This window comes from Dermacentor albipictus, chromosome 9 (assembly GCF_038994185.2).
Source record: "Dermacentor albipictus isolate Rhodes 1998 colony chromosome 9, USDA_Dalb.pri_finalv2, whole genome shotgun sequence".
NCBI classification, from domain to species: Eukaryota; Metazoa; Arthropoda; class Arachnida; order Ixodida; family Ixodidae; genus Dermacentor; species Dermacentor albipictus.
This window is the reverse complement of record NC_091829.1, coordinates 110,617,668-110,643,763: the sequence shown is the minus strand read 5'-3', so window position 1 is coordinate 110,643,763 and position 26,096 is coordinate 110,617,668. Positions and strand designations below refer to the sequence as shown.

Here is a 26,096-nt window from a genome sequence, read left to right as displayed (position 1 = left end):
TTCACACAGTTTTTTTCTACATTGTAGAACTAAGCACATTTGTGCAAGGGAATTAACCGAGCCATATGATGAAGATTAGTCGTTAATGCGGAATTTAGAGGCACAAAGGGATAAAGATTGCGCAGGGAGTCGATGTCGAGTGATGGGACCTATGGAAACACATTTATTTATTAATTTTTAAAATTTATTATACCCTAAAGGTAAGGTTGTACATTGCAGATGGGAGGGGCAAGGTAAATACAGAGGCAAATCACACAATAGTTGATTATAGAAAAAAAATTATAAGTACAAAGGAAAAACTTTCGAACAAAGCGTCAAAGCTTAATATTTGGAAGTCAATAATTAATAAAAAGAACAAGGAAAAATAACGAACGAAGGCAACAACATGGCAAATAGGTGCACGAATTCCCATCTGAACAAAGACACTACAGATGCAAGATCTGCAGAAACCGTCCACCGTGAGTGTGAATGTATACCGAATAGCCGGGAACCTCGGAAAACGGCTATTCTCTTTATTCAGTTAATAAATAATGCGCTTGCAGCCGCATATTTGTGCAGAGACAAGAGCCGTTAACCATCACATTTGTAACGGTATAGTTTAGGTGGCTCAGACCTTTTACAGCGGGCAGTCTGCACACCACCCACCAAGGGCTGCTACAGGCCTGCTAGTGTTCCTGTATATGCTCCCGCAGGGAGCAGAGTTGCGCATAGGTCCGCCGTCGTGATCCAGCTCTGCAGCGAAGCCACTCGATCCTCGCGCGCGCAGGAGCCAAATGCCGCGCGGTGTTCCGCCTTTTTCTCTAGTGGTCGCGAGCTACAAGCGCCAATTGTTCTCAGGCGCTTAGCAAAGGGCACTTCTTAATACAGGCTACGCTCGAACGAGTCATTCGTGCAGTCGGAGGGGGTGGGCTTCCAACCAACCGAAACTTTGTATGTACGTATGTAAACACGCATATACAAACACACATGAACGTACAATGAGGGGGTAGGACCCCCTTGGATTCCCCAAAATAAAATACTCCCGTGGCTCGAAAAGCTACAAAGTTCGCTCGCAAACGCGCAGTACGTTGCCACAAAAGGCGGTGCAATGATTTTCAGCATGCATATGAAGTTGTCTTATCACTGTCAGAAAGCAAGAAATGTTTTAAAGAGTGTTTAAAACTTCACACACGTAAGGTGGACACTTAGCGCATTTTGGCTGCCGAAACCAGCCGATTAATGACCGTCGCCAAGAGAGCTATCGTGCCTGCAGTTATGTCAGTGACCGTTAACAGAGCGTCATTTATCAATAACCATCGTTCACAACAGCTGCACGTTTTCGATACATGCGGTGCAGACACAGATTTAAGCGCATTTCAAATGTTCACATGCGCAGATTTTAAGCAAAGCTTACTTCTACGATTCATTCATACCGCAGACTAATCAGCTATATAGTAGCAGCAAATCTGCAAGTAGAAAAAAATTCAAGATGCAAGAGCTTCTAGACCAAATGTATTTCATACAAGGGAATGCATGAACGGCTGCTGGCAGCAGGCCAAGTGTGCTGGTTCTTGGAACCTTGCGGGCAGAATTCGAAGAAACTGGAAAGGCAACAAGCCATTAAGAGTAACAACAGGTTATTTTTATTGCACTAATCTCTTCAAGATGGCAAACTTGCAGAGTAATTATTCACACAGTGCAGACTGTAATGTGACAACACATTTTTCTTGATCTCTTACCACTCAGAGAAAAGCCAGTAGTTGAAGACACTGTATCAAATCAATGCAATCACTGAAGCAGGTTTTGGCCAAAAAGCCAGGTTACAAAGCTTTGTGACCTATCGCATCAGAGGCAAGGAAATTTTACGTCATTGAACAGTGCATTCACTCCACTCCCGCCCACAGGAAACAGCATTCACCAAAGCACAACGCAGATTTCTAGCGTGTTTAAATGAACCACAAGTTTTTGTTCCACTGGCTGATACATGATGCTCACAAGCTAGCACACATACAATTGCAGCTTAGCTTCGATGGCAGCAATTAGTTAACAAAATAAATAAGCCTGTGCACTTCAAGACAATAAATTGACTAGAATCAATTTTACTGTTCTCAAAACTTCACACGGAGAAGGAATGTATTACAATTATCGCAGCTCGAGAGCTAAATATGCATATGCCAACTTAGCACCCGCTTTGTCCTTGTTCCCTTGTGTGCTTTCTGCAAAGATGTCCTAGCTCTTCAGAAATTGCGGTTGACGACAGGTACATATTTTTCATTTCAATTTTAAACTCTGATGGGTGCATTGAAAGTCGGGAAGCCCAGACTTGTTAGCAACAACACTCTCACTATGGTATCAGTGTGCCTCCAGCTAGTTTGCTTGGCTGAAGCATTTACTCCTATGGCTGACTTCCGTGCGGTTTGTGCAGTTTGGTGCGCTGCACCCCGTCATACTGGAATACAAGTGCCAGTACGATGTGTTTCGTATCACTTCACCAAGGTCCTTGACTTCACATCGTCGAATACCGTACCTGAAACCCGCAGCTGCTCCTCTCAACGCACGATCGATGGTCCGCTGATTGCAATGGCGATGGCACTGACGGAAACGACGAGTTCGCATGAGTCGGCGATGCGCCCGTAAAGTTGGCTTCGCAGCGGCGCGGATCATTTGACGTCATTTTTCGCTCTTGGCCAATAGCGGTGCGAGCGGCGTCGGAAAAGGTATGCGCAACTCTGCTCCCTGCGGGAGCATATACAGGAACACTAAGGCCCGCCGCCACCGAGCGCCCTCTGAATCCAGAGCAAGCAAGCACCAGCAGCAAATTTCCGCCGAGCGGCCGGGAATCGCGTAGGCCTATTTATTTAAATGTGGCAGAGCAGAAGGAAGACAAGCTACGTCGCGAACTGCAAGAACTGCGACATAAACTTGAATGTGGTGGATGAGACTGTTTCCAAGCTTCCTCCGCCTCAGCTGCTCAATCTAACCCTTTTCCCGCCTGCCTGGGTCCCCTATAGGTATTCAGTCGTGGAATGGGTAGCGCATAGGGATGCTGTGCTGAGGTAACAGGCTTCGAAACCAACCATCGGGCCAACTTGTGTAACTGAGTATGTGGCAATGAGTACGTACCGTGCCGCTCTTCAGTACACCTCTTTCACGCCGACTTGTGTCGCTGTAGATGCTGCACTGCGTAGATAACACTGCGGGAAGAAACTGTTCGACGCCTATTTGGAATACTGGGTATGTGTCATTCGGTCTGTGATAGTCTTTAATGAACCTCTTTGATGCCAACTTGGGTACAAGGTGTGTCTCACTGAGAACGTGTTGCTCTACAATGACGAAAAAGATGCCTTAAATTTGTCCGATGCATAGCGGAATGGAACCCACGTCACAAGTGTTCCTGAAGGACAGCGACCCCGTGCATTATCAGGTTGCGCTACAAATGCACTGCGTACGTACGTGCCGCTCTTCAATAGAGAGTTCTAGAATTGGGGACCCGAGCGGCTTTGGGGCCCAAGAAAATTGTGGGCCGCAAGTGCGCATGCGCAGAACCCAAGCCAGTCTTGGGTCCTTGCACCCAATACCCAAAAGTCGACAACTAGCGCGGGTCTCCGATCCGTCTTGGGTCACTCGCGAGGGCGACCCAAGGTGGTTTGGCTTGACAACAGCATACTCATTCATAGTAATAACATAATGATTACGTTCATTACATTTTAGCGTTCACCATTCTTGCTCAAAAATGTATCCTGTTCGTTTTCACATGTAAGAAAAACTTTTCTTCCTTCTTGCTTTCAAGCAGCTTTTTATTTTCGCCACTGAAGCATCACGAGCGCTCGACTCAACGCTTTCTGGATTTGACATAATTCCCAAACTCTTCTACTCCTCTAAACCCAAGAGCAGCCAACCGAACGCGGCTTGGAGGCCCAAAAGCTTCTGTCCCCAATTCTAAAACTCTCTAATGAACCTCTCACCGACTGAGTATGTGGCACTGAATGTGCGGCAAGCGAGGGAACAATTCTCAGTGTTCGCGGGCACCGGCGCCTCACGCTTTTAGTCTCGGAGGCCATGCGCGGACTTCGCCACAGTGTTACTCGATGGCGCAGCGTGTCCGGAAAGAAGCTCGAGAGAGGAGCTTGGTTACCGCATGGCGCGCCTTTCAGCGTTCCCACGCACCTGCGCGCAATGCATTTCGGAGGTTACGCGCAAACTTCGCCGCGGCGGCACCAGATGGCGCCAAATGTTTTCAGAGAAGTGCGGAAGAGGAGTCCCTCTATGGCGCACTGCTCATACATACCTCGATTTGATGGTGTTGCTATCGTGATTCAGTAGTAACGCATTACCGTCGACAGTCATCGTGAGATGAGTTCCGCCGCAATGTTGCAGCTTTGCGTTCACTCAGACCAGCGTGTCCTAACTTGCACACAGCCGCTCAGCGGGAACGCCAGTGGGCGCTGAGCCAAACGCTTACTCCGGCAGCGGAACGTAGAACGTTGCCCGCAAGGTGCGTCTTCTTGGTTTTTTTTTTTGCCGTTTTAGTGCCAAGCTGTGAGCGCGCCGCTGGCGTCTAAGCGAGATCAACGTAATTCAAGCAGCCACCGGTGCACATGAAAATGTAAGGAGAGCGGAGCATAAGCAGGGCTCTACTCAAAAATCTCTCATGAATCCGTTCCGACTTGGCCAACTTGCAGTCGTTCTCGAGAGCACCTGCCCATTCCATCGGTGCCAAGTATGGTGAAAGCTCTGTAAATGGGTGAAAGAGCGAAAGAAAGCTGTTTGCTCCCTCAAAGTCCTTTTGTTCTTTTCACGAGGCTGTCGTGTAACTTGCGGAAGATAGTCGCCTATCTACCGCCGACAGCCAAGGCCTCTGTGAACGCCTCGACGTCCTCTCGATTCTTTCTTCTTTATACCACCCTGCCCTTCTGCGTGCTTCCTAAGGGGTTGCAGCAAATAGCGCCTTTTCATCTTCACAATCTCTCTGCCTCTCGTATACTTACAAGTAGCGAGTCCGGGGCAATTATTTTTGCCCAGAAAAGTTATCATTTGCGTTAATCGTTCCATATGGTTAAAGAGAGGTATAAAAGACAAGCGGCCTATGCACAGCGTTCCGCCATTCCTGCTTCGAGTGTAGGGTAGGCACGTGCTGGAGGAACAAAATGAGACGGAGGCAGTGGGGAGAGCCAGGAGAGGTACAGACGCTGTTTGAGACAGCACTGATGTAGCAGCGCCTCGGAGCCTTTGGCTATATTACGTGGCAGTATTGAAAACCAATGTAAATCCGCCTGTGTGCCTCAGCTGAAAGTAGCGAATTACAAGCATATAAAAAAAAATCCGAGGAAGGCTAAGCACTTCTTACGAGTTCTGAATGCGAAGGCATTAATGTCCAATTGAACGCGTAGCTATGCTGAAGATTATTATTATTATTATTATTATTATTATTATTATTATTATTATTATTATTATTATTATTATTATTATTATTATTATTATTATGAACGCCACTGAGAGGTTCGTCACACGGAAGGGGAGATAGACTCCCTCAAGAGACTTTGTCTTTTTGCGATTTCAACAGCTGTTCTGTCGCCTTAAATTCACCTTCACCACCTTACCCTCTTTGAGCACCATTTTACGCTTACAGGTCTTAACCTTTCGTTTATTTTCCTTTTAGATTGCACTACCTTCGGGATAGGCTTATATTCCTACACCACACTATCCGCAATATCGGCGCAGATTTTTTGTTTAGTAAGGCCACATTCGCGGTTGCGGTTGCACGCAGTTTGAACGAGCGCATCGGGTATTTAGTTCGACATTTTTTTCGGTAATTACGCAGTATTACTGTTCAGTACATAACTCTATGCTAACTTGGTGCGTTTTGTTGTTTTGAACTTTGAAGCCTTTCTGGTTACACTACGTGCACGAAAAGGCCTAAACTCATGTAATTTATGTTGCGAAAGAGGTTAGAGACCCACATCTCGTGAACCGCAAATCGATCCGACCTCGTCAAAAAAGATTCGGTCTCAAAAAAAAGCAAAGAATACCCAGCAGCGACAGCCCTAAAACAGCTGAGCAGCAGCCAGAGTAACCTGCTTCAGACACGGCAGCAGCACACCAGACTTGAAAGGTCAATTCGCTCATAAGCTCACTCCTGCTTGGGCAAGCTGGCCTGCAGTACACTGTGAAATAAATAAATAAATAAATAAATAAATAAATAAATAAATAAATAAATAAATAAATAAATACAAGGCAGAACAGCGAACAGCGCGTTCCCGGACGTAACGTCCTGTCAAAGAAGACTTCATTGTTCTTTGGCTTTACGCCAAGGAGGCTGATATAATGCAGTTTTTTTATTCAGTCCCCTCTCACCCCTGAATAAAAAAGTCTCTAAACAAGCCACCAGCCATACATATCTAAAAAAAAATATATTGATTCAAATCTCCTTGGAGTCCACCTAATGCTTTTGCGTACCCCTTTTTCAAGTCTATCATGGGGAACCTCGAATAATTCACCTGTCTGGCGCTGCGATTCTCAATGGTGACGCACTGAATAACACATTTATATGTATTTTACGCGTACTAAACCCAATCCTGAAGACGGCGTTCGCAGGCTGCATTTCCTGGCAAGTTTCGGGAGATGAGACTCGCCTCCACCAAGCAAAATCATCCTCTTCATGGAAAATTAAACCAATGGGGAACGCTAAGCAGGCCCCAGACGCACTATAAGATCAGCTCAAACCAGAAGAAGCTTGCAGATGTCAGCGCGACTCCGGACTAACACTTAAAACAAAACGCCGAGAAGATCAAACAATGAATTAACTGCACATTGTCACACGACAGGGATGATTGCACAAATAGAAACATCTGCAGACAAGATAAACCATAAGAATGCCACTTTTTAGCGGGGAACTTGTGCACAGCAGTAAAACAAACGCGTAATACGAATAACGGCGAATGACACTGCTTCATCCTCGCAGCGGCATAAACATTCGTCATCGTGCCGAATCGGTCTACAGATGTCGGACATGTATGTCGATAAACATGAAATGACGGGCGGCAGGACTTTCTCTACTGATAAAATTAGGAGAGGGTAGCACCACAGCGAAGAGGAGAGGACCGAAATTAGGTCACCGGGGAGGAGGGAAAGGCACTGATGTGTGGGGACCTCGCTGGCTGGTCGTACAGGGGCGTCGATGCCACGATAGAGACAAGGTTTCTCAGTAAAAGGAGTTTTCAAGGTAGCGCAATTCCTCCTTTCCTGCTGGTTTCGTCATCGAACCTCCTCTCCGTCACAGGTACGGAAGGGCCCAAGAAAGCTCAAAACTAATCAAGGTGTGCATAAAAAAAGACAATTTGTTACTTTCACATCAATTATAATTACTTCTATCATGAATATGTTATTTCACACAGAGAGCAGGTATTCGCTTAGGTTCTAACACAAAGAATTTATATAAAGAACCATAGTCAGTGCAGTCTAACTGCCAACAATGTGCAGGTTGCATTTTATACCACGAGCCACGCTGCCTCGCATCATCCCTCACATGAGCCCGCTTCGATCCCTCAGGCTTGTTTCTTGCTCTCCACCCCGAGGGCAAGAAATAAACGGTAAAGTCAGCCATTGCTTAGTCTCATCCTATGGCGGGGGTAGGACATTAGGCATGTTTTGTCGTTGTTATTGTTATCAGGGAGGCTATTCTCCAAGTGTCCAAATAGTCGACGTGTCCATTTCGTGTGCTGCTGAAGTGCTGATTGGCTGGGGGTGCCTGTCCTCTTCTGACGCGTACGCCAGCCCAGCCAATCATGACTCCAGCAGCAGACAAAATGGACATATCCACTAGGTGGACACTTGCACAATACCCCCCAGCTCTCTGTTCTGACGCTGTTATGCTTACACAGACGATGCAGACGTATACGTAAAAGGCATAGTATGCGAAGAGTACATGAGAAACATAAATGATAGGCCATGACATGAATGTCATGACATGTGTCATGTAGGTCTTTAAAGAGCTGCCTACGTCTCGGTACTCTCATGGTTGTTTCGTTGACTTGGTATGTATCAAAATTGGCATACTATGAAAAGAGTGTACGATGAACATATATGATAGGTCATGAGATGTGTGTCAAGTAGGTCGTGAAAAAGCCGCCTACATCTTGGTGCCCTTATGATCGTTTCATTACATTGGTAAGCTTCCCGCACACTGCTTCGCATACCAACGGTTCCCACAGGACGTGGGATCTGCTGGCTTTATTTATCTAGGAATCTTAGCTTCAAGGAACGGCTTCGTTGACCTTGCGGGTCGACGAAGCGGTGGCCCGGCTTGGCGTTGTGATTGTTGCGCCAGAAGAGGGATAGAGGTTGGAAAAGCGATGCTTAATATATAAAAATCGTGAAAATGTATTTCCCTTTATCAGTCGGATAATCTATTCAATATTTGGCCAATCGTCCGTAGTGGGTATGAGGCAGCCATGATTCTGAACTTTTTTTCGATATAATCACCAATGCATCTCGCTTTTTAATTGCGGATATGCACGATTTTATCTTTTTCAAGGAAATTTTTCTAATTTCTTCATAAGTGCGTATCAAAAAAACCACCCGACTCATCGCTCGTACCTCCTCCTCCTCCAATTGTAGGTACATGCCATGATCTGGAGAGCGAGCACCACTGCCAGCCAGCCGTGCCCCATCGCCAGAGTCAGCATCGCGGTGCACCAGGCGCATCAGCCTCGGAGGCAGCAGCCGGAGGAGCATGGCCTCCCGCTGGGCCAAGCTGGCGCGCAGCCTGCACGGGCTGCACGTCCTGCGCAGTGCGCACTTCCTCAGCCTGCTGGCCGAGGCCGTGGGTGTCTCCTGGTGCGACACGACGGGCCTGTTCGACTCGCTGCTCGAGTCGCTGCAGCGCCAGGACGCGCCAGCGAGCGGCGCCGCCGCCATCGGTGACGTGCGCGTCGGCATGCTGCTCATGGATTACCGGGCGCAGGCCGCAGCCACACGGACTCTGGTCGCCGACGTGTTCCTCAACCTGTCCAAGGTAATCTAGAGGATTGGCAGATTCGAGCAACTGATACGTAAAACAGCGAAGCTGTACAAGGCAGCTATCCGAACCTACGAAAGTTCGTCGGGTTTAGTTTGTCGCTGCCCAAAGTGTGCCCAAGACTTCGTAAGCGCTTCTTTATATCCGGTGCGACTCCTTCGCTGTACCCGATTCTTTATGAATGCTGCTATACATCTTCGTTCTGTGAATATGTAGCCACCGCTATAGAAGGCGCATGTATTCGTATTCTGCAGTAGATCCACCAATGCCGGCTGCGTGCTCCGCCTACCTGGACATATGGCCACTTCGAGGCTGCGATGTAAGCTGCGTTGCTGCAGCTCTTCGCGATAAGTCGTAGCAGACACCGGCGACCAGCTGCGCGTTTTCGCCAACGCTATCATCACGGGAGCACTTTAGTCCCCTAACACACGCTTCATTGTTTGCTGTTTCTTGATTGTCATTTGAAACTTGTGATTCCGTGCCATCTGAATTCGGATGTGGTAACCATAAAACGGGCCCTGATGTGTAGCATTGCAATGCTAGCTCGTGCAAAATTCCCAGTCTAGCAACAATGCCTGCAAGCGTGGCCACCTCAAGAGTGCACTATAGCCTCGGATTGCGCCGAGCCTACTACCAGGAATGTGAAATGGTTCGCAGAAGTAAGAGATGTGGCCCCGAGTCTATTCCTTCCACTTTCTACCGCGTTGGACCACTCCAGATGCTTGGCTGTAAGGCCTACCCACGGCCTGCCGAACGCCGAGACAACTAGGGTGCTTCTATGAGCACCTTCTCCCCCTCTCCAGAGCAGTGAGAGGAGAAGGGGAGGAGGTCTGCCACCTCACTCCGGCCGCCTTCGCCGGTGGACGCCGCAAAGCTTTGCTGTAAATGATCCTTTCATATGTTGCCCTTGCAAACTCCCCTTGTATTTTCTACATCATAGAAGTTTGAAGCTGCCGATGCTCTCGGCAGCTTTTACTTTTCGCTTCTGCGGGATGTACAGTCGCCCAAATTATTTTCCGTACCACGTCCCCACAGGAAACGCTGCATTCCGCCGTGGTATGTGCGTGCAACTTCCAAGTGGGAAGGAGCATCTAAATTTCCCCGTTCGAGAATTGTAGTGCGTCACTCACTTCTTGGTTCTGCTTGCTGAGCTCGACGAAATTCATCGTTTTCTCTGTAGGCGCGGTCCTCAATTTTCATTCTTAGACGGCATATTTAATGGCAAGTAGATTATCATTATTAGTTAGCTTTGTGTTTCGATGCACAACGTTATACAATAATAGCCTTGTTCACTAATATAGCAGCATTCTACCGGAGTTTTGTCCTTTTGTCTAATACATGGTTCTCAGATTTTACACAGGTATTATCACGAGTGTGGCTACTAACTTTGCACTCTATGCACGTTTAGTTTACACAACGTAGCACAGCTTCAGCTGCCCCCTAGTTGCTGCCATACAAGCCGTATTGCAGTTCGGTGGGCCTGAACGATGATTCAAGGCTGCCAAGTCTTCATTGAGAAAACTCGTGATAGCAGGTAAACGTGTGTGTGGGGGGGGGAGGGGGGAATCAAAATGATTCGATGTTCTTATGTCAGATGTTCTCCAGGGCTTTAACGCAAAATGTAGCTGCGTGTAAGGTGAACAGTAAAATGACGACAGAAGGAAGTGACCAACACGACACAGGAGCACTAATTTGGGCTAGAGGGTGGGACATCGACATACAGAGCAAACAACACAAACATGGCTATGGGGAGACAGCACGGTGCTGACAATCAACAAGATTGATTGAGAATGCATTGTCAGCGCTCGTGGACTGATGTTTAGGTTAGCGCTCTTTTGGTAAGCGAAAGAATTTGCTTGAGTGCTTCTGAAAATTTAGCTGAATTGACTACGTCAGCTACTGATCTCGGAAACAAATTCCACTCCTGAATTGCAAAATGGAGAACAGTGCGGGCGAAAGGCTTAATTATTGTTCAGTTACTGAAACGCCCTGCGAATTGTAAATACTACGGCGTGCCCCTCACATTAATACATGGCCTTCGGACATCCCCTGAATTGTCTGGTTTGTTGCTTACAAGCAACTCACGATTAATTAAATTGCCATAGTTGTAACGCGGTATGCATTTACGGCCACATTGGATATGGTTGTCTCACCCGTGCGGAGCAATTCGAAGGATACGCAACTAGGGTCAAATGTTGCATTTAAGGAATGTGACACGACAGCATATATTATTTGACGTTTTAAGGTCTCCCTGTGCGCGCCACCATTTAGTTGCAAGCTGTTCGTCTCGGCTTTCGGACGTATTTTTGCTGGTCAATTCCGCGTCTCATTTCAAGGTTCTATGACTTTCGCTTCAAGATGGGATTGCTTAGCGAACTCCTAAAGCAAGGGTGCAAATTCTATGTCGCAATGAATTTTCTACAATAGAATTATTTAACCGTTTGACTAGTAATAAACATCATCGTCAATTTGTCTTTTTTTCTGATGTATAACCTTCTCCTGCAAAGAAAATAATGAACCATCAATATGTTTCATACTGTATTCTTACTGCAGCTGTATTCACACTCACTTTATAAGTGATTGCATATTGCACTTATAAGAACGCATTGAATTTCTTTTGTTTATTCTGGTCGCAACATATATAGCAGTATTCTAATAAGCTACTCCGCCATAAATATCCCTACCTTTCTTTCATTCCTCTCTCTCTACCTCGTGTAAAACGGTTGCAACAACGTGGAAGTCAGGCTTTCACCTTGTTTTATAAACAGTAGACAAACATTAAACAAAAACAAATCAAAATATTTGAGTGAAATCAGCCAGTTGCATCCCTTCATGCAAATGATAGCATCCTTGACCACTGTTGGTCAAGCGTCCACGCGTACCACGAGTCATACGCCTTGCCAAACAAGCCGGAACGAATGTTGCTAATGGGTTTGCAATTACACCTATTACTGTATAAGCTCATATAACCTTATCCTCTAATTACTGCCTTTATAATTAAGGTATCCTGCAAAATCCAAGCTTTACAAGGACATCATGACATTTGTGAATCTGAATCGTGCTTTTTTCAGATGGTGAGATGCAGCTGGTTAGTGATTTATTTTGTTATGTGATTTAACGACATGTGTGTGCCCAACCACTGAAATTCTACTCTGCCGAGCTCACCCGGACCCAGAATCACAAATTCTGTGTAACCGAGCTCACCCAAACTCTACCAAAGCTCTAATCTGGCCTGCTTGCTCTGACTCAGCCACGAAAATTTTACTCAGCCGAGCTCGCTCTCAGTCAGGTTCATCAAATTTTACTCAGCTGTGCTTGCTCTGACTTAGACTCACCAAAATTCTACTCAGCCAAGCTCCACTCGGGCTCAGAGTTACAAAGTTTTACCCAGCCGAATTCACTGGGCTCGGACTCAACCAATATCCTGCCCTGCTGAGCACGTTCGGACTGCTATTCATCAAAACTCTACTCCACCTACTGAAAAGAACTCGGCCTCACGGATCGGCCAGAGTCTTAGTGAGCTGACTCTTGGCTGAGTTCGCTCATGTATACATGTATACATATTACATGATACTTAAGTTGTTACCTGGGCGGCGCCTAAGAAAACATTCATATGAGTCCGTGTTGTGTCAGATGAAAATAGGGACAATTTCACACATTGCAGTTAGCTTTATAGAATTTATTTGACCATTGCATGAAAGCTTCGCCTCATGTCGATTCCAAGAAGTCAATTGGATCTGTATCCTGGTGTTTGGGTGGCCATATTTTGTACATTTCAACACAAAGTTGCATAAATAACTGTCGTGCAATACATTACAAAACGTTTACATCACTACAAGTTCAACAACCAAAATAAAAACACATGCACATAATAGGACTTTGTACATTTCATCATAACTTTGAATAACTGTAGTGCAATACATAAAAAAACGTTTGCATCATTATAAGCTCAACAATCAGAACGGAAACCCATGCACAGCATATGATGCACGCGAATGTTAAATACATCTACAGACGGAATAACGCTTTGGCCGAAATGGCCCCAACCTTTTGCAAACAAAGCACAGGTTCACACTGAAATGGCAACACGCATGGTCATGCCGCTTGCGGGTGCATGGGCTATAGGAGAAACATACGTTGAACCTAGCAGTTTGCGCGAGCTAGCAGCTACGGACTATAGCTCAGTCCGCAGCTGGTCACTCGACTACTCCAGACAAATGTGATACAGTCGGTACTTGTGCTTATGCACACTTTTATTGTCTATGTTTGAATCATAGCGGTGTTCTGCGTAGCGCATGAATGGCTTTAGGAAAAGTACAGGGGAGGAAGAGCACTGACTTCCAACTTAATTTTATTTTCGAGATGAGCAGTATATTTACGCAGGTGTCTAAAAAACAAAACCGGGGATAACAAAGAGGAGTCAATTGGCTTATAGTGCGTGCCCATGATTGCCCCTCAACCAGGCCAAGTAATAACTCCCAAGGCGTGATAGTGCGATAGAAGGGGTGCTTGCTCAGCAGTCACCGAGCTTACAAATTGCTACTGCTGGTAGTATTTAACTTGTTCACTGCGGCCTGTGCCTTGCCAGTACTACGCACTGATCGAGAAGGGGATGGAGCCGCAATCGAAGCAGTGAATGCCGTGGTGACCCTGCACCGTATTATGCACATTGTCGCGTTTGCTCACGCAGCTGTCGTTGAGACTAGTTGAGACATCTGCTGGTCTGCGCAACAGATCTCTTTCCGCGCGTCAGTGGGTTCGAGTAAACGACCCCCACTGCGCAGGGGACGAAACTTGACCTGCTCTGGACAGAACACGAAGACATGCTAGTGCGAAGTGCGTTATCTTGTTTGTACAGTTCTTGCAGCTGCTCAGATGCCGAAAAACACACCCTCACACTGGCGGGCTGACCAATCTTTTCTTGCCTGCGCGAAATGTTGCGTACGTAAGGCAGAACGTCTACCCGGCTCTTTACAATCACGCTTTTCAAGCTTGTCGCTTCGTTCGACGACCTTTAGTATCTACTCGGCCCCCAGAGAGTATGTGGTTCGGGTAGCCAGCGCCTACGAAAAGTCCCATCTTTTGTGCGAAGCTGAAATACAATGCGTGCACGGTGGCAGGACAATTTGAGGTCCTGTCCCCTCCTCCCACGAAATAATTGCACGAATGTGCGGGCTAAAAAAGTTTAATTCGCGAAATGGTCGCTAAACTCGCCTTAGCGGAACGTTTCATGTGGGGTGCGCTCGCGCTGTGCGTTCATGCTGGGAGCAGGAGTCGCTAACATACAGTGAGGCGTTGTAAGGCGTTGGGGCTCTTGGGTCCTCTTCCGTTCATAACGCGCACCAAAGACGAACAAAGACAGCAGTAAGAGGGCGTTCAAACAGCGCGCCCGGCGCTCGCGTTTACGGCGAAGCGTTCGTTGAGAGCGACGTTGCATAAGTGGGGCCGTCAAAAGTGGCGGATGGTATTCTCTGGATCGTCTACAGACTCGGTACGGTCGAAGAGTTTGGCGGCGTATGACTCGACAGGCTGTAGTCGCGGGTCCGCCGCGATGTCCGGCTCGCTTTTACTTCCCCTCTCCCGCTCGCTCCGAGAAGCCGCTGCGAAACCTGCCGTTATGTTTCACGCATTCCTTCTTACCCTCGAAAGTTTCAGAAATCTGTTGTTGTGTGACTTCATGTCACAAGTACAGCGTCTGTATCAGCTGCACAGAATTTTATTTAAAAAAGGTGAATTTTGTAAGGATATTTCCCGATCGAGATTCTATGAAGTTATATCTTTTTGTGATTACTAGGAACTCGATAGCGCGATGAATATGGCAGATAAGTAATAACCATATCCTTAATAATCCCGTAATTAGTACTTATAGAGGAAGCACTTCAATCCGAGAATTGAGGACTCAAAGTCATATCATTAACTCAACAAAAACTTCTTAAACAAAATAGTTTTGGGTGCTACAACCGACAGTACTTTGGCACTGCGGACGGCGCCCAGTATATGGCAGCAGCGAAAGAAATATGAAATAGTGGACCAGTGACGTTGATCCCTTAAACCTCTCCATTGCGAGTGCAGACCAGCAGTAGTGCATAGTTTCGCTGGCTCGGGCTTCATCGCGGCCTTTTCTTTCTTTTTTTATGCTGACGCCAAGAATCGACGCGAAGCGGGGTCTATTCTGTTCCCAATCTTGCGGTGGCACCGCAGCTCGGATAATCACGTTTGTCCGTATAGCAGCAAATGAAAACAAGGCTTTATTGATCAGAATGAAGAGAACTCGTAATTGTCATAGCATTGGCGCCCGCGCAGCGGGAAAGAAGGTAGCGTTTTCTAATAGGGTGGGGAGATCAGCGTCACTGACAAACAATATAATTTTCGTTTTCGTTCAGGGCTGCCGACAGACAAAATACTGCGTGCCATAGTACCTACGACGACTTTTGTGAAGTTGTTGGGCAAGATATGAATGTCGGGCTTCAATTTTGCAAAAGCAATATTGCCACTCAAACTGGTAATTAAAACTTTATCATAAAGACATCTTTTTTTACTTGTGACGTGAGTCATATTTTCCACGATGCCGCATTTGTATTGGCTGCCAAGCCTTACAGTGTGACAGAAGATGTGCACATGGGCTTATCACACGTTATTAGTGCAGCACCCTGTGTTATTTGGCGCAGGAAAAACAGCGTGTATATTTGCTGCATTCGCGATCTCTGGGAAAGAAAGCGAAGGAGAGGGTGACCCGGGGAACGTGCGTGGTATCCAAGGTAGTTGTACTGGAGCTGAAACCCGGAAATTGTCGACATCCTCGCCTTCCTCGACTACATCAAGGGCGTGGGGGGAGGTGACAGAAGACCTATGGGCCCCGGGTGCCAGACGACCTAGCTACACCACTGCATTCACTGCCGCGATTGTGGTTGCATCGCCCTTCTTGATCGGGGCGTAGTACCGGCAAGGCACCGGTCCCAGTTAACACGTGAAATACTAGAAACAGAAGCAATTTGTAAGCTCGGTGACTGCTGGATAAGCACCCCTTCTATAGCACTATCATGTCTTCAGCGTGATTACTTAGCCGGGTAGAAGGGAAATCCTGGGCCCGTGCTATAAGCGAGTTGACTCGTCTTAACTGTGATCCCTAGTTTTGCTTTTTAGACACCTATGCTCATCTAGAAAATGAAAATCAGTTCGAAGCTGGTGCGCTCTTTTCTGTACTTTTTCTGAAGTCATTCATGCGCGGCGCATAACACCGCCATGAACGGCTACCGACTCGCCCAAGCTTCCACCACTATATCTGAATGTTTTAACGTGGTCTCCTAAAAAAATTCACAACTTGTATTCTGAAACTTTTAAAAGCCAAAATTTATTTCATTTTTGACTACGAAAGAACAATACGTTGTGTGCTATTGGCATTGAAGCAACATTTAAACAGCAATAAAAGGAATGAGTTTCACTTGTTTATAGCATTGGGTTAATGCAGGCAGTTGAAGCAGGCATGAACTTTTGCTAATACAATCCAGATTAGAGTGAACCTTGAGGCTTTCCTTGCGCTTTCTTATTTTAGTCGATGAACCTAGTTTGAAATGACTGTTATTACCATGGTCTAACATTGATCTAATACAGGTTACGCATATGTTTTCCTTTACAGACTGGGATGCTTGCTTTTATTTCTAGTAAAGGAGCCACAACGTTTACTCCAGCTGCACAGTCTTTTCATAATCTGGGGTTTTCACGCACAATTTAAGATAACGTGTTGAAGCACGTAGTAGCCCACGCATGTCAACAAGATTGGCCAATAGCTTCTTACTTTACGCTCTTGCCATTACGAGCACAAAACGTCTAGCGCTCTATTTTGTTACTAAAGAAGCAAAGATCCGAAGAACATATTTCATGTTTTCCGTCAGACCACGGCACTGCACTACCTACTGCAGCATATTGATTTAAGCTTTTTGGTACAGATTCACAGTATATTAACAGCGCGAGACACAGGACGAGAAGGTAGACGACGCCACTGTCTTTTAGAATGCTATGATGCTACGCAAGCAAGTGAATACAGCGCCTAAAAAATTTGTGGTGCCGGCTTTTACGCCTTTCTTAGTAATTAGAGAGGAACTCTATGCATAATTACAGCACACGCGCCACGATGGACGAGCCAGGCTAGTGCTAAGATTGAAATTCACAGCACGAGTTCCATACCACGTTCAGTAATCAAGCACAGATAATTTGCGGCTTTCTTCAAGGGCAGACTTGTGCCTACGGCTTGGTGCTTGCTGCTGCGTTTTGTGCAATAATATGGCTAGGAGAAGGCACCGCCTTACGCGAAATTACTAGTCACACAATTTCTTCAGAAGCCGACGCTGTAAGCATAGGTAGCGCGAGGATCTCTCTGCGCTGACATGACGACTTGGCTGCAGCTGGATACCGAATACTGAATATGCGATGAGAGTAGCTATATGGGCTTGTCGATAAGACATCTCCTAATTTTTGTAGCGCGCGGCAGAAGGACACAGTGGAGGGCGCGCGAGACAACACACAGCGCTGAACGCCCAGCTACGAACGTCCACAGTGTCTCATCGCACTGAACTTCAGGAACCACTGTCGGGCACTCCAAAACAAATTATAAACTTAAAAGCATTTTTAAATGACAAGACGCGTATTATTTGCTCGACAGGTCAATCTTATCTTAACAGACTATTTATTTATTATGTCTGAAAAATTACGCAGCGTGTGCCATAAAACCTGGCAGCAAGAAGCCCTAGGCGTTGCACCAGTCGCATTGTTGAAATCACAATCGTGTGAAATGAGACCTGCAAAACTCGCACATGAACGCAAGTGTCTGCATCAATTTATCACCCTCCAGTCGCAGCATGTGAAACAGGCCTGACACTGCACCGAACGCTTTGAAGTAGGTGGCTGTAGCGCTAGCCTCGGCGCGAATGTCAGGTGACGTTCACATCAGTGAGTAACAAAATTAACAAGTAACAAAGAACCTCCATGTCTACTTTCTCCAGGCTAAAGCACAATTTCACCTGCACTAGATAGGCTCGCATAAAACGCAGCACTACAAAGTGACCTCGGAACTGCCGCCTGAGGCAGTCAACGAGCTCACTGACATTTTCGCCTAGCCGTTGTGCGAAAACCCATACGAGCCCCTCAAATGGACCAAACGAGTACCACACCTTCAGAACGGGCCCGCTTACATCTTTGGACCACCGAAGAACTTGCTCTTACCCGATACTCCATCGGACGCGACAGCTGCTTGGCGGGCACGATGTCCACAGCGTTCAGCTCAGACAGCTTTTCTTACAGCGCCTACACCAGCCTGTTTGCCTCGTCCTTGTCGCTGGTGTCGCCTTGCGACGCTTGATCGCCCGGCCAAGCTCGCCGATAAGATCCACGAGACCGCGAGGCCCTCATTGGGGACCACATTGTAGCCATCACTTAGCTCCACCCGTCTAAGCAGCGCCTGCAACCTTCGAGTCCACGTGTTCACCCTCTGCCCGTGACACTTGTGCAACGACCCATTGGGGCCAGTGGGACTGCTGGTACCACCTACGTTATGCTCGGCATGCTAGGAACTGTACGCCTCTCTGCTCTCGGTCAAGCCCGAACCCGAACTGTGCTCTCGGTCAGCCGAGTTGCAGGGATGGGCGGCAGGGAGGAGGGGGAGGGGATGTCGCTCGCTCGATCATTCTGACTATTATTTTGCATTGAGCATCATCGTCGACGGTTTCCGAATAACTTCTTTGTATTGCTGATACTGTGTTTACTAGCTTTGGTGCGCCATTCACCATATATCATTTTGGTTATTTCTTTCGGAAGCTACAATCCGTCGAGACACGCTACAACGTACATCGTCTCTGGCTGCTCACCTTGTAAACTACCATTCGGCACTTTCACCACTTACTGGAAGGACACAGTTTCCAAGTGTTGACTGATTTGTTTCCAGCAGCAACATTTTGAAACGCGTGGCTTGGAAGACTCCGCATTTTTCGTACATGTCCGGATTCACCACTGAAATGCGGCAGGTCAAGTATAGGGTGTCAACGGAGCCGCCGATACCTCTTAGCTCTGGCGGCAGTTGGTTCCACCTCTACTGCTATTGAATGGCACACCATACAGGAGGCATACCGTTGCTCATCCTGGTATAGGGCCCACTAAATACCTCATGAGACTGCGCTAAGTATAGGCTTATGTAAATTCGCAGGTTAGTACGGGGTCCCGCACTTGCTTTACGTACCAAGCGACCAAAGTGAACCGCCGCAATACGGCGCCACACCAACGTTTCCGTTTTTAAACCAGAGGTTCGACAATATGCATGCTGATATAGTGAGACCATTTGCTCCTTCGGGTGAATATTGCTGCGTCTTAAGCAGCGTGGCCACTTTTACACGCTGGTACTAGGTGGTTGCTGGAGTCAACATTACAATGGAGAGTCGACATCACGCGCCTTCGTCTCTGCTTAGGTTTTGCGTTTAGACTGTCAAGCAATTGTCATGAGATTCCGGACGCCAGTGTGAACATGCGTTAATCGCTGCTCCTTTCTGCCTTCTGGGCATCAAGAACTGTCACAGTATACTGCTTACCATCCGCGTGTCTCTGTATAGTCAAGCGCCCACATTGACACCTGAAGAAAGACTGCTCTCACAGCAAGCCGAGACCGTGAGCACTGAACCGACTACTTGCTGTTTGTGATGCTTGGCCTTTGAACTGTCCTTCGCCGCGCCTTTGGGTGTTATGCGGCTGGACTGATCTTTAGCTGCCCCACACGTCTTCCATGCGACCTGTTAGCCACTGAGAAGGCAGGACTCCAACACCAGCTTTCTCTCAAGAACCCCCAAGGCTGCTTCCGCTACCTGCAACGCCTCAGCCAAGGTCAGCCAAGCAACCGATTTTTGGGCGCCCTTTTGCTCGCAGGTTTGAGACGGCGTCCGGGCGTCTGTAACGCTGGGCGATCACGAAACCTCTCCGGTTGTGTGCCACTCCTACGAAACCTGTTATCGCGCAAAATGGACATAAAAAGAGATTGTCTCAAGCGGGCGTATGCAGAGACACCCGTCACCATCTGTGCCTCTGGAACACAAACTTCTCGAAAGTCCGACTTTGAAGTTTGGTCGCATTTACAAGAACGGCCACATTACCTACGTTTTACGTTTTAGCTCTCGCTGAGGCACCCTGGAGTGCCCGCCTCCGGTCGCGCGGTGCGTCCAACGTCATCTATCGCATTAGTTTCAGCGGTGGCACAATCAGGAGTATATCGATGGGATGTCTTCTTCCAGAGTGCGTATACGAAGGCTCCCGTTTGCTGACACAGCTGTATCCACTTGTTCAGCATTCACTGAGCCTCCAAGGGTTCTGTTTCGCACTCCGCTTGTCGAGCGGACCACACTGTACATTTCTAAAGCACCGCTGAGCCGCGATTAGGCACGCAGTGACCAGTAACTGTGCCACGCCTCGGCCCGTTTCTCCAGCGTCCGCAAGTTAGCACTCGTGTTTTCTTAATGCGCCCTTGTTACTCTGCTTCCTTCGTCCAATGTAGCATATTCCAGTGCATAGCAGTGTCGCATATCACGCGAAGTGCACAAAGTTCTTTTCGTGCTTTTTTAAAAAAGTGCAGTAATTATTTGTCAGGAGCTTCGGTTTTGATTCAGATCAGACGGTCGAATAGCGGCAAGTTCGCATGACGTAGTACATATTTCAAGATCTTTTTGTTGTGCTTTCAGTGCCTTGGCCGGTCTGGACGGACATTCTGTCATTCGGTCAGTTTGTGTGATGCAATGCATTACTTTAGAAGTGAACAGCGTGTAATAGACCACGTTCTTGACGAGATACGGAATTTGTGCTCTTGTCAACTGTTGTCGCTGTTCTTTGGCATATATTGTTGTATATAGGGTGTGCCATCTGACATTAGCCAACCGGTTCAAGTAACAAAGGAAGGATGCGTATTCCACACACCTTGGGAATCGATGTAAGCGAAGCTTTGTATGCTGTTTGCTTTGATTGACGATTATTAGCGGTGATGTTGGCGGTGAATATGCAATTTCCTCAGCGTTTAGTCCAATACGGGAGTGGCGAGTTGATGTTAAGCGTTACTTTGCGTGCGCCACTGCTGTGTATCTGCGTAGTCCACAGAACACGCAGGGAGACGTGCTTGCTTGAAAAGTTGTTGTGCGTCATTGTTCATTATCTTGCCTCGCGTGGCGCATCACACCATGGCAGAAGTGTTAAACTTTAATTGAATTACGGGGCTGTACATAATTCAATTCATTATAATTGTATGTATACATTGTATACATACATTACCGGTCCACACCAGGTTTCGCTGCGCATCGAAGACGCTCCTGTTCTGCGCGACGCTTCTTTCGGGCCTGGGTGTCCTCGATGCTGCACACTTTGGAGCCATTTTGCAGGGGCGTGTTTATGTGCTTCTTCTGCACACGTGACCTGCACGCTGTTGAGATGCCAGCTCCAAGCGCTCTCTTCAGGCTATGGACTAGTTCAATGTTTACACTATCACAGCCAAGCACGCGATCTCGACAGCCGAGCACCTGCATTTCAGGAACGCAAGGACAGCACGTGCCCCACGCACAAACTGTGAAACGCTGCCACGGCGGGGCCGGCCTGGGATGGATGGATGGATGGGTGGATGGATGGATGGATGGATGGATGGATGGATGGATGGATGGATGGATGGATGGATGGATGGATGGATGGATGGATGGATGGATGGATGGATGGATGGATGGATGGATGGATGGATGTTGTGACGTCTTCCTTGGAACGGGGCGGTGGGTTGCGCCGCCAAACTCTTGTAATTACACTGCCTAATGTCCTACCTAGGTTAAAGAAGAAAAAGAAACCCTATGAACTCCCACAACCAAATTTTCTGGTCCCCTATTGCGAACTTTGCTTTCGCACGTCTCCGTTTTTTGTCGTTTCCCTACTTCCACCAATCTTCCGATCGCCTTTTACTAATCTCTATTGCGGACATGTTTACTTTTCCACTGCTCTCGCTGAACCCAATGGCTTCAAGGAGGCCAGTGGTGCCTAAATCAACCACTGGGCAGACGTCTTCACATTCTAATAAAACATGCTCCATCGTTTCCCTAGCTTTACTCCATCAAGCACGTGCTTCTTCGTCCTTCTTATATCTCGCTTTATAGCTGCGTGTTCTAATGCATCCCGATCTCGATTCGAAAAGTAATGAGCTTCCCTTTGAGTTATCATAAATGGTTTCTTTCCTGGTTTTTTTTTCCTCCTAAGTAGTTACTCACGGCAGGTTTCTTTTCCTTTGCCGCTACCCATGAGATTGCCGCCACCCATGATGGCATGCGCGAAAGCGAGTGCCATCTGGTGGTGTTGCAAGAAATCCAGCGGCGCACGCGAGCAAGACCACAGCAGCAGCAGCGCCAGGAAAGTCGGGAAAGAGGCAAATAAAGCTACGCTTTTAAATATTCAAAGAACACGGTGCAAAATATGATAATATTACGGTGCCACCAACAGTTGTTCAAAAGGCGAGCCGCCGCGATAAAGACGATGAAGTGTCAGGGCTACTGGCACTAGCGAGTGTCTGCCGGCAGTGCTATGACTCCAGTGTAAACACCGTGTAAATAGTCTCTCTTGCCAGTGTCTTTCCACCCATAACAATGTTAAGACCTACGATGTTCGGTTGTTAAATCTCTGACGGACGAGTACCATAGGTCTTATAGTTGCATCATGCACCATGTTTTTATATATTCTTTCCCCACCGAACAGCTTGGATAACGTTAGCTGGGACACATGGTATATCGTTCTTTAACGTAAGTGCGGACTCAGAACTCCCTGCTCCGCCAACGATTGTATTGCACAACGTTGTGGTTTGAAAACCGGTTGTTATTAGTAGCCCGCTGGTGAAGATTAGTACAGCCCTCACCCACTCTGATATTGTACATGATCCATGGATGAACCGTGTGAGAAAAGGCGCCGCGTATTTAAGTCGTGCATCGCAACCTCGTCGCATTTTTAGTCTCACTTTTAGTCATCTGCTGTTACCGTCCACAGGAAAGAACAACCACTTATCAAATTTTTGCGTATGCAAGTTCCGCCGGAAATCAGAGTACAGTAAACGTTCCTTATAAGGAAATCATCGGAACAGTAAGGGCTTTTGTCAAAACCGGTGGTTTGTTTAAGGTACAGCGACTATGAAAAAGCCCCATTAACATGGGAAGTGAAATGCAAGTTTGGAGGCCCCAAATATAGTACAGTGACACACAGCCATGCACGATGAAGGTGACATGGTAACACAGCGGTTATGATGAAACCTGTCATCAGCTGTCCCACCTGTCGGTTACGGCCTCCACAGTGCCGACGACCTGCAGCCACGTGGCGGACTGGGTTTAGCAGCGCTCCTTGCTTGTCCAGATTGAGGTGAAGAAATGCAAAGTGTCGCCGTGTGCTTTTGCTGCACCAAGCTGTCTTGTGTGGACTTCCCGCAGCGCATTTCCTAGGAAGCGGAGTCAGGCACCTCTCCAATTCGAACAATCCGATATAAAAAAAAAGCAAAATGCAGTTGGGACCCAGTAGAACTTGGAATAAAGCCATAGGCCTAATAAAGCGATTTCGCGTTAACCGATAGTTTACTGTATTTTTCAAATTGCGCAGGCTGTCGCGGCGGTGGGGCTCGAGGCGGCGACACTGGTGTCGTCGCTTCAGCCGGAGTCCGCGAGCCCGCAGTCAGAACTGTACAACCTGTTCGTGAACGGCGCCACGGCGTCGCTGTGCGGCTGCCTCAAGCTGTGCCAGCGTCACGCCGCCTTCCTGGAGCTCACCGAGCAGGCAGCGCATCCCAGCGCCCTCGACGCGCACCGGCGGGCGTCGCTGCGTTGGCGGTCGCAGTGCGATCGCCTCTTCGACCTCGCCGTCAACTTGCTCGCCGACTTTGAGGAGCGGGTCCACGAGCAGCTCTTCGTCGACGAGTAAGCGCGGCGACTCCCTCAACAACTGCCACGTCGTCGTCACTGTCCGCTGCTGGGAGGTGCCGAGCGTCCCTCGGAGCGCGTGAACAGCATTGTAGAATCGACACCGCCTTAAGTGTACTGCCGGTGAAACGGGCAGTAGAAGGTTCAGTAGGGTGTTACGTCGACCGCTGAACCACGGCGACATCGTCGTCCAAGTCCATTTCTGTCACACAGGCCTTTGCGAAAGATACGAGAAGATAATCTTGCAGAGCGCACTGCGTAATCGGAGGCAATGTCGACCGTGGGCAGGCTGTGACTGCGGTTGTTTTCCACAAGGTGGACTTCATTCTCGGTAACTCCAGCGCAACCAGTCTGCCGTCACAACCGAAACCTGAGACCGTACATTCGTGCAACTATGGCTGGCCAAGGGCGATTTTTGATCCTCTACAAGCTGGTTGCCATCCCACTTATTGAGGTCTGTGGAAGGGAGTCCCATTCGGCACTGACGTTACATTCACGTATTTCTGGGACAACTTTCTTCACGGTGGGCCGCAGCCTCGAACACTACCCCCGCACACAAAGACTACCCAGTTCTACGTGCGCAAGACATTGTCATCTCTCTTTTCACTCAACAGGACGTGGTCAAACAATTATTGTATCTATTTGAGCAGAGTGCTTCTCGACAGCTTTTAAGGCGAGCAGGAGTGTAGTATAACCACAAATACTCACATTTTCGGCAAGTACGCGTAAATGGCACGCCTCTGAATTTCGATGAGAATGGTTATGGTGACACGTACCCTCTCTATGACCACTCATCGGGAGCCACTTGCTCGTTGCAGTGTGGATAGCCTACAGTCGTGCGACAGCAAGGGTTTTGCACCGGTTGCTATGCAACACAAGAGGCAAGGCTCGCAAGCAACGGCGAAGAAGCAGACGAAGACACATAGTTCATATCGCATAGGGTCGACGATTGTTAATGCACTTTCGGCCAGTTCGACGTCATTTTTTTCTTCTCAGTTCATATCGCATAGGGTCGATGATTGTTAATGCACTTTCGGCCAGTTCGATGTCATTTTTTTCTTCTCGGTCAGTGGAAATGTGTTTCGCCAGAGGTTACCTTGATAGGTTACCTGTAGCAATGTATGTTAGTGCACTGCGTATGGATTGCCGCTGGCTTAGATGCAGATGCGAGCGTGGCTGTGACGATTGCATTTGCCTAAAGATGTGGTTGTGACCGAACAGTTGAGCGCGATGCCTTCGGCGTGAACCAGATTGTGATGCCCCATGTTATGTGTACTAAATTCAAATTCAAATTTGAGCAGAAACCGAGTACTCGAGTACATTTCTCTAACACCGCACTTTAGGTCAAGCAGACTGCACCAGGACTTAGTGAACTGGCAGGCGTGTTTTCCACGGGCACTCAGGACGTCTTCACATCGCATTTCCGCCGTCTCTGAGCCAGGGTGCTCTGCATGGTGAATCACTCTAATTAAAAGCAGTTAGCGTGGTCAATTTAGACTTTACGGCTACATCGCGACTGGTGTATTGTCTTATGAATATTTCTTCTGTATTCAGCATCACGAAGAATAAAGCCTTAGTGCGCATTAAATCAGTAGACACACAAAGTAATATATCCACTAACAGAGTATAGCTCATCTCGCGTTATAGTGTTTGTGTGCTATCAGGCACCTTATTGAGGTAGTGCGGGCCTCTGTTCCCTGCTTCAGAAAAGGTCTGGCGGTCAAGTATTCGCTTTCGTGCGTCTGAAATTCTTGATGATATGATCGCCTATAAAACGTTTTGTTCCAGCGCTTTTTCTCAAAAAGGAAAGTGGAGCAGACATAACATGGAGCACACCTGCAAGTTTTTCACGTCGTTGGAGCGTTCATTTCTCGATGCATAATGACCATGGTTTTCTCGTGGCTGGTGCGCACAACATATAGTATACTCTCTCATATATAACACCATGAAAGACAAACCATCATGATCATCATCAGCCTGGCGACGCCCACTGCAGGGCAAAGGCCTCTTCCATACTTCTCCAGTTACCCCGGTCATGTGCTAATTGTGGCCATGCTGTCCCTGCAAACTTAACTTCTTAATTTCATCTGCCAACTTAACTTTCTGCCGCCCCCTTCTACGCTTCCCTTCTCTTGGAATCCAGTCCGTAATCCTTA

At 47.6% G+C, this 26,096-nt stretch overlaps 1 protein-coding gene across 1 annotated transcript; it reads left to right on the top strand.

Annotated features, from left to right (window-relative positions):
- The first annotated feature begins 8,619 nt into the window (after positions 1–8,619).
- On the top strand, positions 8,620–25,438 carry LOC135897497 (uncharacterized). Its single transcript, XM_065426135.2, has 2 exons — positions 8,620–8,992; positions 23,624–25,438. The coding sequence occupies exons 1-2, from the start codon at positions 8,711–8,713 to the stop codon at positions 23,939–23,941; spliced, it is 600 nt and encodes a 199-aa protein (XP_065282207.1). The 5' UTR covers positions 8,620–8,710; the 3' UTR covers positions 23,942–25,438.
- Positions 25,439–26,096: the final 658 nt, after the last annotated feature.